The sequence below is a fragment of the Arachis duranensis genome, chromosome 3 (genome assembly GCF_000817695.3).
Source record: "Arachis duranensis cultivar V14167 chromosome 3, aradu.V14167.gnm2.J7QH, whole genome shotgun sequence".
Classification (NCBI taxonomy): domain Eukaryota; kingdom Viridiplantae; phylum Streptophyta; class Magnoliopsida; order Fabales; family Fabaceae; genus Arachis; species Arachis duranensis.
The window spans coordinates 33021409-33035243 of record NC_029774.3 but is presented as its reverse complement, the minus strand read 5'-3'; the positions used below and the strand labels follow the sequence as shown (position 1 = coordinate 33035243).

General features: G+C 35.8%; 1 protein-coding gene across 2 annotated transcripts; it reads left to right on the top strand.

Annotated features, from left to right (window-relative positions):
* Window positions 1-3829: 3829 nt before the first annotated feature.
* Window positions 3830-8266, top strand: LOC107478581 (NADP-dependent malic enzyme). Of its 2 annotated transcripts, none has more exons than XM_021138142.2 (19): window positions 3830-3963; window positions 4252-4520; window positions 4846-4966; window positions 5047-5121; window positions 5256-5407; window positions 5487-5592; window positions 5686-5751; window positions 5847-5942; window positions 6031-6102; window positions 6193-6276; window positions 6341-6439; window positions 6591-6638; window positions 6755-6808; window positions 6895-6993; window positions 7081-7170; window positions 7264-7341; window positions 7462-7627; window positions 7712-7840; window positions 7942-8266. In XM_021138142.2, exons 1-19 carry the CDS (start codon window positions 3934-3936, stop codon window positions 8028-8030), a joined length of 1923 nt encoding a protein of 640 aa, XP_020993801.1. In that variant the 5' UTR covers window positions 3830-3933; the 3' UTR covers window positions 8031-8266. The 2 variants fall into 2 exon arrangements, with proteins under 2 accessions (XP_020993801.1, XP_015954203.2); XM_016098717.3 differs by having other exon boundaries at window positions 3834-3963; window positions 4249-4520.
* Window positions 8267-13835: the final 5569 nt, after the last annotated feature.

Here is a 13835-nt window from a genome sequence, read left to right as displayed (position 1 = left end):
CAAAGGGAGAAGGAAAAGAAGAGAAGAGGGGGAAAGGGAGAGGATGGCACCGACGGAGTAGGACCGTCCCTCATCGGAGAGAGATGCCGCCTCTGCCGCCACCAAGTCGTGTCTCATTGTCACCGCCGAATCTTTTGTCACTGTCGTCACCGAAGAGCACAAAAAGAGGAAGACTTCGAGAAAGGGAAAGGAGAACGCGATGGAGCTCGTCATTTGGAAGAGATGAAGCGATGGCGGTGGGTGTTGCCGCTGCTGCTACCGTCGCTGTCGTTGGAGCTTGCCGTTGAGGTTGCTAGAATCGCTGCCTTTGCTGTTTTAAAATGCCGCAGAATTGCTTCGACGCCATTGTATAAAATTGCTGTTGTTGCAACCGTAACTTTTTGCTATCCTGGTCCAAATTCTATATCCTTTCATTCCATTATACATCGACCCTCTTCAGCTTTTAACTTGGCACTTCAGATTCGATTTCTTCGGTCTCTTGGGACGGACCAAATTGTGAGTAGGGTTTATATTTATAATTGTTTAGCTCTGCATCTATAATTATTTATATGGTGCTTTGAACTTATAATTATACTTACAAATATTAATGTCAAAGAATTTTAAATTGGCTTGAATAATCGATTTGTTAGAATTAAATATTTATCCTTGTTAAGTTCATTTTAATATGCACATTATGAAATTATATGTATGTTTGATGAAGTTTTATATTATTTTAAAATATTTGATTTTATTCGAATATGTATTTTTGAAGTGTTGAATTATCTGTTAGTACTCACTTATTTTAAAATTATGAAATATGATTGAAATGCCTTAAGATTGATAAAATATGATTGAAAAGGATGTGGATGAAAAAGTATTATTTGATTTGATTTGATATCTCATATGTTTGAAAGACCGAAAAATTTGTTATATTTGAAATTAGATGTTTTGAATTAGTTTGGGAGGCTCGTACAGTGATTATGACGTTAGCTTAAATGCATTTGATTCAGATCCCAGCTAGCAGGGGTGTTGTTAGCCTAACGTATAGATCACACATTAGATCTGCTATTCTATTTGAACATACAAGAGGATAAGGTTACCTATAGAGATGGAGCCATCCAAGTGTAGACCTTTAATTTGATTTTTGTATGAAAACTCCCTTATTAATTCACTTATTCATATAAATTATTATTTTTAAATAGAATTATTTTTATGATAATGTTTATATGGTTTCATATGAATTATAAATGTATTGTTTAGTCACTGAATTACAAAATTTATTTTGTTTTTCTAAAAAAATATTTTTCAAGAATAATTATTTGAACATGTGAGTCATTCTATTTAAAAATAATTATTTACAATAGATATCTATTCTTTATTGTATTCCTAAACGTTATATGCTCTATATATCACTTACATGATCTATCTATATTTATTTATTTTATTTTTTGTTAAAAATATATAATTATTTATTTTAAAATTTGTAAATTTTATTAAAATTATTTATAACCTTTTTAATTATCTCATATTCAAATATATTAAATCTGTTAAGAGACTATTTATTTTAGTGTCATTTATTGCTCATTTTCGATCATGATAAAATCTATGCAATTTTATTTCTGTAATTATATCATATTTATTGTTATAGAGAATTAATATGCATATGTTATTAATTATGGTGAATTCTACATTTTTTTGAATGAAAGAGCTCAACACCTAGGTGGAGTAAAGAAAACAAAACAGGAAAAGAAAAATAATTTCGATGTCATCTTTGATATAGCCATCAACAACATGGATTATTTACTACACCACGCTGCAGCACATGAGAAAATTTGAGCCACACAATTAATGACTCTTGTTGTCTTGCTCTAAAATATAGCATCATTTCGACGTAACCAAATGTTCCATATAACTGAGAAAAACTTAACTAGCCAAAACTTGCGCCTTTCTTTTCTCATCGGCATTGATCTTCAACTTTCAAAGTGCTCTTTTAGAGTACCAGGGGCAGTCCACACCTATCCAAATTTCAGATCCATGCACACCACACCTGTCAAGAGTACTCACAAGTAACAAACAAGTGTTGTGTATTTTCAATATCTTTCTTGCACAACACGCACATATTATCATTCTGTGGCAAGATTTTCAGCCTATTTAACCGGTCTTTCGTATTGATCCGGCCTACCAAAACAAACCAAGTGATCAACTCGACTCGAAGTGGAACTAGACCTCTCCAAATTTTCTTTGTGTATCTGAATCTCAGAAGTTCCACATCCAAAGTCTCTTCCTGCACGACCTGCACAAATGAGTTAGTTGAATAAACGTCTTCCTTGTCAAATTTTCACACCACTTTATCATGCACTTCTGCTATTAATTTAACAGATTGTAAGACATGAAGCATCTGGTCCAAAGTATCTATCTCCCATTGACGTAGTTCTCTCCTCCATTGGAAGTGCCAAACCCACTCAATCTCATCTCAGAACACGCAATCTCCAATTACTGATCCTTTCTGGTTTGAAACCAAAAAGAGTCTCGGAAAAGAGTTTTTAAACTTTCCTACTTGGAGCCATGTATCCTCCCAAAATCTGGTAGATCTACCATTCCCTACTTCCATAGCAAGGCCATCAATCATCTTCTGCCGTACATGTTGCTCTTTTATTTGTACTTGACATATGTCTCTCCACGGTCCTCCTCTTTCTGGTAGTTTCTGAGTTGACAGCAAGTGATTTGGGTTCAAGCTATTACAGGAGCATACAATCTTATTCCATAGGAAACAATCCTCCTTTGAGAAACGCCACCACCATTTAAACAGTAAAGCCGCATTACGAATTACCGCATCACCACCCCAATCCTCGTAGCTTCTTAGGTGCCTGAATCATCTCCCACTTCACAAGAGCCATTCCAGGCCGTCTATCCTCCTTTCCCCAGAAGAATCTCCTCTTTTGAGAAATGATTCTTCGGACAACTGCATTCGGCATCTTATACAAGCTCAAGTAATAAACAAGTAGGCTATTGATTACTGACTTAATGAGTACCAGCTTTCCAGCCTTAAGACATTTGTTTTCCACAAGCTGAGTTTCTCTTCCACCTTATTTATAACCGGCTTTCAAATTTTTACCAGCCGCGGATTTGCTCCTAGACTAATACCAAGATACCTCACCGGTAAGGCTAGCTCCTAACAACCAAGTAACTGACACATTCGTTTTACCTACTTTTGGTTGCAATTCACTAGTATCAAATTAAATTTCTCAAAGTTAATGTTCAACCTAAACATTATTTTAAAGCTTCTCAACAGTCTCTGATAGTTTCTCACTGTCTCCTTTTCTGGTGGGCAGAATAAAATAGTGTCTTCAACAAATTATAAGTGTGATAACTCTATATTATTGTTTCCAACTAAGAGTGGAGATATCCGACTGTTCCTCAACTAATAATTTTTTTACGGATATATAAAAACAGAATTTAATAAAAAAAAAGCTAAAACTAAAGTTTTCCTTTATACATTGTATCCATACCGTTGCATGATAATAGATGCTCTTTAATAATATAATTGAATGATTACATTCAATAATGATATTTTATCATTCATTGTTGGCAATATGCTTCAATATATTATTATTAGACAAACAATTGAAACGGCCAAGAACGGAATATTTTTTTTTATAATTCTTAAATCAATCAAATAATAATTTGACAACTCAAGAATAACACCTCATGCGACACACAATTTTCTGAATCCAAATAAAAATGGCATATATATTTCCTAATGGACCACCACGTTACAGGTACAAGAAAGGAATAAGCGACAACAAAAGTTCCCCAACTGAGAAATGAAAGGAGAGACCGCCACCTACAACACCACGCTGTCCTCTTCTCTCAGACAAATTGATCTTCTAGTCTGTCTTTTCAATCAACTACTTCTACTTGTTTCTCATATCATTTTCAAATTCATTTCAATTAATGACTTCATTCAACATCCCCCCCATAACGGTATTTATCTCTCCCTAACACCACCTCATAGGAATATATTTTGTTATTTATAATTTTAATGCTGTGATTACAAAAATCACCACCCCCTCATCGACGTGTCCAATAACACGAGAGATCAGAAAGAGAAGCACTTCACTCTGTTTTGAAAGAAATATTAGAATTAGAAAACGACAAACGCATGCACCCATCACTTTGGAAAAATAATATCCATAATAATCTGCCTCTCCCTTTGACTTTGGCGGCTTTATTAAAAATTGGCGTGCTTTGCTTTGCTTTGTTTTGTAGCAGAGACAGGGCTTCTCCATCAAATCCAGGATTTGTGGCTTCTTTGGAACCTCAAAGAGGAAGATTTCACAGTCACACAGAGTAGTAACTGCAGAAAAAGAACAAGAAGAACAAGAAGACATGGAGAGCATACTCAAGCCCCTCAGAGATGGCGAGTCCGTCCTCGACCTCAGCCCGAGATCCACCGTCAGCGGCGGCGTCGAGGACGTCTACGGCGAGGATCGCGCCACCGAGGACCAACTTGTCACCCCCTGGACTTTCTCTGTTGCCAGGTCAACCACTCACAAACCAGCTTCACTTCACATGCACTTCATGCATTCAATTAGTTCTGCTAATCTTTGATTTTGATCATCATCATCATACTCTCTCTAACAATAATTGACTCAACGCTTACGTAACTTCGTCTTGTATAGTTGTATTGGTTTTCTAAGATGGTTTGTGAACATGATTTAACATATTTAACTGAATCATCTCCACAGAACCATCTTCATGAAGAAGTGGAAGTAACCAACTTTTTATTTTATACTAGATTAATTTTTCTACTTTCGGGAAAGGGATCATTAATAGGTATGGTGTAAAATTGTGTTATGGTGGCAGTGGGTACTCTTTGCTGAGGGATCCGCAGTACAATAAAGGGCTTGCTTTCACCGAGAAAGAGAGGGATGCGCATTACTTGTGTGGCCTCCTCCCTCCCACTGTTATCACTCAGCAACTTCAGGTTATTTGGCATTTTCAAACTATTTTCTTATATTTGTATTTTTCTGTTTGGTCCTGATGATTTCCTTGTGTGGTCCACAGGAGAAGAAGCTGATGAAAAGCATCCGAGAGTATCAGGTTCCCTTGCAAAAGTACATGGCAATGATGGACCTTCAGGCATGCATTCAACTCATTATACTTATATTTAAACAGCATCACATTTGTCTTGAACTCTTTGAGGGCATGAAAAATCTACTCGTGTAAAACTAGCACATTCCTTGTCTTATATGAAAGGCTGTTTTGGTGTACAGGAGAGAAATGAAAGGCTGTTTTACAAGCTTCTAATCGACAATGTTGAGGAATTGCTTCCGGTTGTATACACTCCTACGGTTGGTGAGGCTTGCCAGAAATATGGGAGTATCTTCAGGCGTCCTCAGGGTCTTTACATCAGTTTGAAAGAGAAGTATGTATTTCATTTTTCTCCTCCTCTGTTTGCTTGCAGTTTTGGGCTAAATTACATACCAATCGTTGGCCTTTTGCAGGGGGAAAATACTTGAGGTCTTGAAAAACTGGCCCGAGAGGAGTATTCAAGTAATTGTGGTTACCGACGGCGAGCGAATTTTGGGACTTGGAGATCTTGGATGTCAGGTATTTCTGCAGGGGAATCAAAATTTTTAATTTATTTACAATCAATATATAGAGATAGCCTTTCTATAACTAACAATTTTTAATGTGGTTCAGGGGATGGGAATTCCTGTTGGTAAATTGGCTTTGTACACTGCTCTAGGTGGAGTTCGTCCTTCAGCTGTAAGCATTTTTTCCATGATTGGTTTTCTCATTTTCATGATTATGTGCCCTATAATTACTTGTTTTTCTAATTTTCTTCCTCTTTGTGTGGCTAGTGTTTACCTGTTACAATTGATGTGGGAACCAATAATGAGAAATTACTGAATGATGAGTTCTACATTGGACTTGGGCAAAAGAGGGCAACTGGGAAGGTATGTATAATATATATGACTTGATTAATTATTTCATATGACATTTTGCACCTCTTAACCCGATTCTGAGGCTAAAGTTTTCTCATAGGAATATTATGATCTTCTACACGAGTTCATGTGTGCAGTGAAGCAAAATTACGGCGAAAAAGTTCTTGTACAGGTGTTTACAAATTTAATGTCTGGTTTATGAGGTGAATGTATATTAATTTGCTCCATCATTTTGTCTGATACTTTCAAATGGCTTCTGCAGTTTGAGGATTTTGCAAATCACAATGCTTTCGAGTTACTTGCAAAATACGGCACAACTCATCTAGTATTCAATGATGATATTCAGGTAATATATTACACAAAATCTTTTTTTTTTTTTTGGTTCTAAAAGTAATATCTTCTTATCTTAGGGGACTGCGTCTGTTGTTCTGGCTGGAGTTGTAGCAGCTCTAAAGCTTATTGGTGGCATTCTGGCTGATCACACATTCCTCTTCCTTGGTGCTGGAGAAGTAAAGCATCAGTTTTTCTGACTTAATATCTACACTAATTTTTATTACCTTGGTTTGGGAAATTTTGAATTCTTTTTATTTTTCCATATGTACTTCACAAATATTACTTAACAAGTTAGGTTGTGTTATTTCTTCTCTATCATGCTATCAGGCCGGAACTGGTATAGCAGAGCTAATAGCTCTTGAGATGTCGAAGCAGGTGATTCAGCTATTTGTTTGGATATTAGTAACCTTGCTTGCTTGAGTTCATTCTGATTTCTGAGTTACAGTTGGTGATGTTTTTCTTTTTTCTTTTTTAAATTGTTCCTGCTGCAGACGAAGGCACCGATAGAGGAGAGCCGCAAGAAGATATGGCTTGTAGACTCAAAAGTAGTATTTTTTTTTAAGTTCTCATTGAAATTTAGTTTTGTTGCTTTCATTTATTTGGCTTCAAGTATTTGTTTATTTTCATGCAGGGTCTGATTGTTAGTTCACGGAAGAATTCGCTTCAACACTTCAAGAAACCTTGGGCCCATGACCATGAACCTCTTAACAATCTCCTAGATGCTGTTAAGGTGGGAAAATATGACCATTCATGATTTTCAATAGGTTGTCTTCACTCTTCAGATTAGTTTTAATGGTTACTTAACTTATAATTTCAGGTAATCAAGCCAACAGTTTTGATTGGATCATCAGGAGTGGGAAGAACATTTACAAAGGAAGTAGTTCAGGCTATGACTGCAAACAATGAAGTAAATCTTATCTCACATTATCTTATTTTGGGTATTTAGATTTGCAATTGTAAATATATTTGGACTATATCTGTGGCATGTCATCACCTGCAGAAACCTCTCATTATGGCTCTTTCCAATCCAACATCTCAGTCTGAGTGTACAGCTGAAGAGGCTTATCAGTGGAGTGAGGTAAAATACTAACCCATAACTATATCACTTCTCTTAACCTGATTAAGCATCTTTTTTTCAATTACTTTTTGTTATGAAAATGATGATTGAAACTCCTACCCTTTTTTTCACCCCTCAAAGGGTCGTGCAATATTTGCTAGCGGGAGTCCATTTGATCCTGTAGAATACAAGGGAAAAGTTTACGTGCCTGGGCAGGCCAACAATGCTTATATTTTCCCAGGCTTTGGTTTGGGTTTAGTAATCTCAGGAACAATTCGAGTGCATGATGATATGCTTCTGGCAGCCTGTAAGTGAATGAAAAAATTGTTTCTAGCCTCTTCCATATATATATATATCAACAATGTTCACATTGTTGTGATGTATTGTGCAGCTGAAGCGTTGGCTAAACAAGTGACAGATGAGAACTACAATAAGGGCTTGATTTACCCACCATTCACTGATATCAGAAAGATTTCTGCTAACATAGCTGCAAATGTTGCTGCTAAGGCATATGAACTAGGTGCGTGCTCATTAGTTTTAACTCTTTAACTCTTTAGTCCCTCTTGCATTTGGTTTCACACTCAAAAAACAATAATTTCCTCCAACTCTGGTTGCATGCAGGCTTGGCTACGCGTCTTCCTCGCCCTGCGGATCTTGTGCAGTATGCTGAGAGCTGCATGTATAGTCCTGTATATCGCAACTATAGGTGAATGTAATCATTTGCTGTCATCAACTCTCGAGTCTTGCGGCTCTTTGCTGTAATAAACATGTGTCTGGTGTGTGGTTAAATACTCGTTATATTTATGCTTTACTTGAAGCAAAATTTTTCTTTTGTAAAGTCCTTATTTCGTCGATTAGAGGACTGGAGAGTGTTTCAGAGCGTTAAATTGTGGACTGCCTAGGATGTATGGCAACAGTTTCGAATAATCACTAATGAATTTCGAGACGCTAATTCCCCGTAAAGAATGTTTATATATATATATATATATATATATATATATGTAACATTCCTCTTAATAATGCATCATGCTCATTAGTTTTGTGTATATATATACACACAAACCCCACTTTTCGTATATATCTTTTTGTAAAAAAATGTTATTTGTATATTAAAATCAACAAGTAAAATTAGTTATTAAGTATTTGTCTATAAATATATGTAGTTTAATTTATTTTAACGTGTATTTTATATTTTAATATAGATTTTATTTTAGTGGTTAATTTTAGTAATTAATTTTATCTTTATTATAGTTGCTTTTTGAACACGCATATAAAAGACAACTTTTATCCTTTTTTTAAGAATAGATTTTTTCAAATTTTTTTTAAATTAAGAGAATAAAGTATGATCACTAATTTTTTAATGTTTTTTTTATGGTTTTTCTTAATTTTATTAATGAAATGTATAGTAAGAGATCATATTTTATCTCCGTAAGAGAAAAAATTGAGAGGATTTAAACTCCACTAGAGTGTATATAACATACATTTTTTGTATATCATCTTTACATGAAGATGATAGCTAAAATATGGATATACTAAAATATTTTGGCATTCTAATGTACATGTATAAATGTGGAAAGACTCTCATCATTGATTATAATTCTTGATTTGTAAATATGACACCGAGATGTTATTTGGATCATCAATCTTGGCGAGATTAACAACTCCATTATGGTTAGAGTCTCTCTTTAAACTCAGGAATATCAATTTTGATTCCTAAATCTTTAGCTTTCGTGTTGTTGTGTTGTGCTATTCGTGTGGACAAATCTTCGGATGAAGAACAATAACGAAATGGATTTGCATTATCTTCTTCGGTAGAAGATATGTCTTCACTTTTATTACCATGATTATTTTGAACGACTTCATATTTTGCAAGTTGCTCCTACAACTCCTTAACTTGATAGTGTAATTCTTCCATTTTAATCTCTTGAATAGTTCTACACATTGGAGTCATCTTTTACTACTATACAATGACGTTGATACTTTGGCAGTGATGTTATGATGATGATGATAATGCACAATGATGATGGAAATGTACCAATAATGATAATGATGGAAAGATACTAAAAATAATCACCAACCAGCACCGCACTAAAGACCTACATCCGCGAGGACCGACCTTGATCTGATATCAAACTAACACCAGGACGTCGTTTGGATCACCAATCTTGATGAGGTTAACAATCCCACTATGGTAAAAATAGTCAAGAACATACCTTAGTTGGCTAAGCCAAGGATGCACCTCTTACTCTAAAAAAAGTTTAGAGGAAAATAAGCACATAGCTTATTTAATATATAATTCAATCAACTCAATTTGATAAATAAAAATGGTATATATGCATATTTATACTAGTAGAAGAAGAAAAAAACTTTCATGACTTGGACAATGTGGGACTAACTCATAACACAATATAGTAACATATGCTAAACTAGATTACTTTAATTAACAACACAAACGTAAATATATATGCTCGTAGATCATTCTCTCTGGATTGAAAAATGCTTAGCTTGTAGCGAAAGATTTTATTGGTGATTGTATTTTGTCTTGAAAGATGTGAAAAGACATAGCTCAACTTGATTCTTTTAACCATCTACATGTCGTAACAGAGTTAATACGATTTTCTTATCATCTTTGATAAAAGAATATGTATTTTTGAAACCATCATGAATAGCTCGATGATCATATTGTCAAGGACATCCTAACTGTAAGTGGCATGCATCCATTGGGATGACGTCACATCACACTTTATTCTTGTATTTACTCCTCGTAGAAAATTAGTCACAATATTGCTTTGTTACTTTAACTTCATTCTCTTTTTTTAACCAATGCAACTTGTAAGGATGAGGATGTAACTTGGTTGGTGTAAGGCTGAGGATGTAACTTGGTTGGAAGCTTCAATTTGTCTACCATATAATTTGAAATAACATTTTCACAACCTTTACTATCTATGATAACCTTGCAAACCTTCTCTTCAATAGTGCATCTTGTGTGAAAGATGTTGTGGCGTCGCCAATTCTCGTCTTCTTTATCCTTGCAGTATTCAAACTTTGACAAACTACTAAAACTTCTCCACAATCGGCTAGAACCTCTTCAATATCATGTTCAACCTCACTTCTTCCTCTTGCTCCTTGATTGGTTCTTTGCTAACTTTTTTCTCAACAAGAGTGATAACCCTTCTTCATGTCCAAAACCTTGACATTTGAAGCGTTTCTTACCTGATGATCCACGCTCTTTGTTACTTTTAAAAGATCCTTTCTTCATTTTTTGTTGAACATCAAAGATGATTTCTTTGCCCTTCGGAGACTGAATGTTACTCATTTGTATTCTTTGCTTTTCAATATTTAATGACAGCCTAATGACATCATCTAAGGTCCGATATGGTTGTAGCTGAACGACATAGAAATTTCTACGTTCAGTCCTCCAAGATAACGAACAATTGTTTGTTCTTCAGGCTCGTGAATGTCACACTTCATAAGCAACTCTTCGAAGTCTATTGTATATTCTTCTACAGATAATTACTTTTGCTTCAAATTGTGAAATTTGATGAAGGTGTCTTGCCTGTAATGTTCAGGAAGAAACTTGTGCTTCAGCTCACGATGCATTTTATCCCATGTCTTTATCTTTCTTCTTCCTTCTCTTTTTCGCTGACGCTTGAGATTCTCCTACCATACTGACACATGTTTCTTCAATTTGAGTGCTACAAACTTCACGCGCTTATCGTCTGAAATACTCAAACACTCTTTTCACTATGCAAAGCTAGTCGATAAAATTATCTGGTTAGAGTTTTCCTTCAAACTCAGGAATATCAATTTTGATTCCTAAATATTTAGCTTTTTCGTGTTGTTGTGTTGTGCTCTTCATGTGGGCAAATCTTCAAACGAAGAAGAATAATGAAATGGATTTGCATCATCCTCTTCGCTAGAAAAACTGTCTTCACTTTGCTTGCCATGATTATTTTGAAAGGCTTCATATTTTTCAAGTTGCTTGATGAGCGGATAATTTATACGCTTTTTGGCATTGTTTTTAGTATGCTTTTAATATGTTTTAGTTAGTTTTTATTATATTTTTATTAGCTTTTATTTAAAATTCACTTTTCTGGACTTTACTATGAGTTTGTGTGTTTTTCTGTGATTTCAGGTATTTTCTGGCTGAAATTGAGGGACCTGAGCAAAAATCTGATTTAGAGGCTGAAAAAGGGCTGTAGATGCTGTTGGATTCTGACCTCCCTGCACTCGAAGTGGATTTTCTGGAGCTACAGAAGCCCAATTGGCGCGCTCTCAATTGCGTTGAAAAGTAGACATCCAGGCTTTCCAGTAATATATAATAGTTCATATTTTGCCCGAGATTTGATGGCCAAACAGGCAGTCCAAGTCAGCTTTAGAATTCCCGGCATTAAACGCCGGAACTGGCACAAAAGTGGGAGTTAAACGCCCAAACTGGCACAAAAGCTGGCGTTTAACTCCAAGAAAAGTCTCTACACATGGAAGCTTCAATGCTCAGCCCAAGCACACACCAAGTGGGCCCGGAAGTGGATTTTTACGTCATTTACTCATTTCTGTAAACCCTAGGCTACTAGTTCTCTATAAATAGGACATTTTGCTATTGTATTAAAAGAATCTTTCAATCTTTGGATCATGTTTTTATGATTGAACCCTCTTTGGGAGGCTGGCCATTCGGCCATGCCTAGACCTTGTTCTTATGTATTTTGACGTTAGGATTTTTGCTAGTAAAGAATTATTAAAAATATTCGCGTTGTAGATACAGCTTCTAAACTAACAGAAATCCCTTCGTGCAAACGTTTTGGTTGTCACTCAGCTTATTCTTGTTCTAAGATATCACTTGTTCCTCAACTTGATGAATGTGATGATCCGTGACACTCATCATCATTCTCACCTATGAAAATGTGTCTGATAACCACCTCCGTTCTACCTTAGATTGAGTGGATATCTCTTAGATTCCTTAATCAGAATCTTCGTGGTATAAGCTAGAATCCATTGGCGGCCATTCTTGAGAATCCAAAAGGTCTAAACCTTGTCTGTGGTATTCTGAGTAGGATTCAGGGGTTGAATGACTGTGACGAGTTTCAAACTCGCGATTGTGGGGCGTTAGTGACAGACGCAAAAGAATCACTGGATTCTATTTCGACATGATCGAGAACTGTAGCCATTGATAACGGTGATGCCCACCATACAGCTTGCCATGGAAAGGAGTAAGAAGGATTGGATGAAGACAGTAGGAAAGCAGAGAGACGGAAGGGACAAAGCATCTCCATACGCTTATCTGAAATTCTCACCAATGAATTACATAAGTATCTCTATCTTTATTTTATGTTTTATATGTCTTTTAATCATTAATCCTCCATAACCATTTGAATTCGCCTGACTGAGATTTACAAGATGACCATAGTTTGCTTCATACCAACAATCTCCGTGGGATCGACCCTTACTCCCGTAAGGTTTATTACTTGGACGACCCAGTGCACTTGCTGGTTAGTTGTGTGAAGTTGTGATAAAGAGTTGAGATTGCAATTGAGCGTACCATGTTGATGGCGCCATTGATGATCACAATTTCGTGCACCATTGCTCCTGCAACTCCTTAACTTGACGGAGTAATTACTCCATTTTAGTCTCTTGAGTAGTTCTATGCTTCGGAGCCATCTTTTATTACTATGCAATGATGTTGATATTTTGGCACCGATGTTATAATGATGATCATGCACAATAATGATGGAATGCACTAATGATGATGATAATGGGTATGCACCAATGATAATAATGATGGAAAGGAACTAAAGATAATCACCAACAAAAAAGGCATTAAAAGAAGAGAAAAGAACGAATTACCTGGAACTCTACGGTAGACAACCCACACTGATGACGACTCATACCAACAACGAGAGCACCGCACTAAAGACCCATACCCACAAGCCAAACAAGCTTTTACTGGAGCAATGTGAGGACCAACCTTGCTCTGATACCAAACTGATTAAAAGACGTCATTTGGATCACCATTCTTGGTGAGGTTAATTAACAACCTACTATGGTGAAAATAGCCAAGAACCCACTTTGATTGGCTAAGCCAAGAATGCACCTCTTACTCTCAAAAGAGTCTAGAAGAAAATAAGCACACAACTTATTTAATATATAACTTAATCAACTCAACTTGGTAAGAAAAAGGGATACATATGCATATTTATACTAGTAGGGGAGGGAGAAACCTTCATGACTTGGACAATGTGGAACTAACTCATAACACAGTATAATAACATATGCTGAACTAGACTACTTTAATTAATAATACAAACGTAAAGATATATGCTCATGCATCAAAATAGTAACTTGTATGCAAGGACCAAAGTAGTCTTAAACCATTCTTAATAGGCAAAAAGACACTAATTCACTTTATAATTAGGTGTCGTGTGTGATGGCTTAGGCAAAGCCATGGCTATCATGGTTAGGAGCGACGCACCTATAAGAGAGCGACACCTGGCGATTTGACTCATCAAGAAATATATTTT

What these genes read in the sequence shown, in the direction of transcription:
- LOC107478581 (XM_016098717.3), top strand. Translation starts at nt 3,934, where the DNA reads ATGACTTCATTCAACATCCCCCCCATAACG. An exon ending in TTATCACTCAGCAACTTCAG is followed by an intron (nt 4,967 to 5,046) that starts GTTATTTGGCAT and finishes TGTGGTCCACAG; the next exon opens with GAGAAGAAGCTGATGAAAAG. An exon ending in AGGCTTATCAGTGGAGTGAG is followed by an intron (nt 7,342 to 7,461) that starts GTAAAATACTAA and finishes CACCCCTCAAAG; the next exon opens with GGTCGTGCAATATTTGCTAG.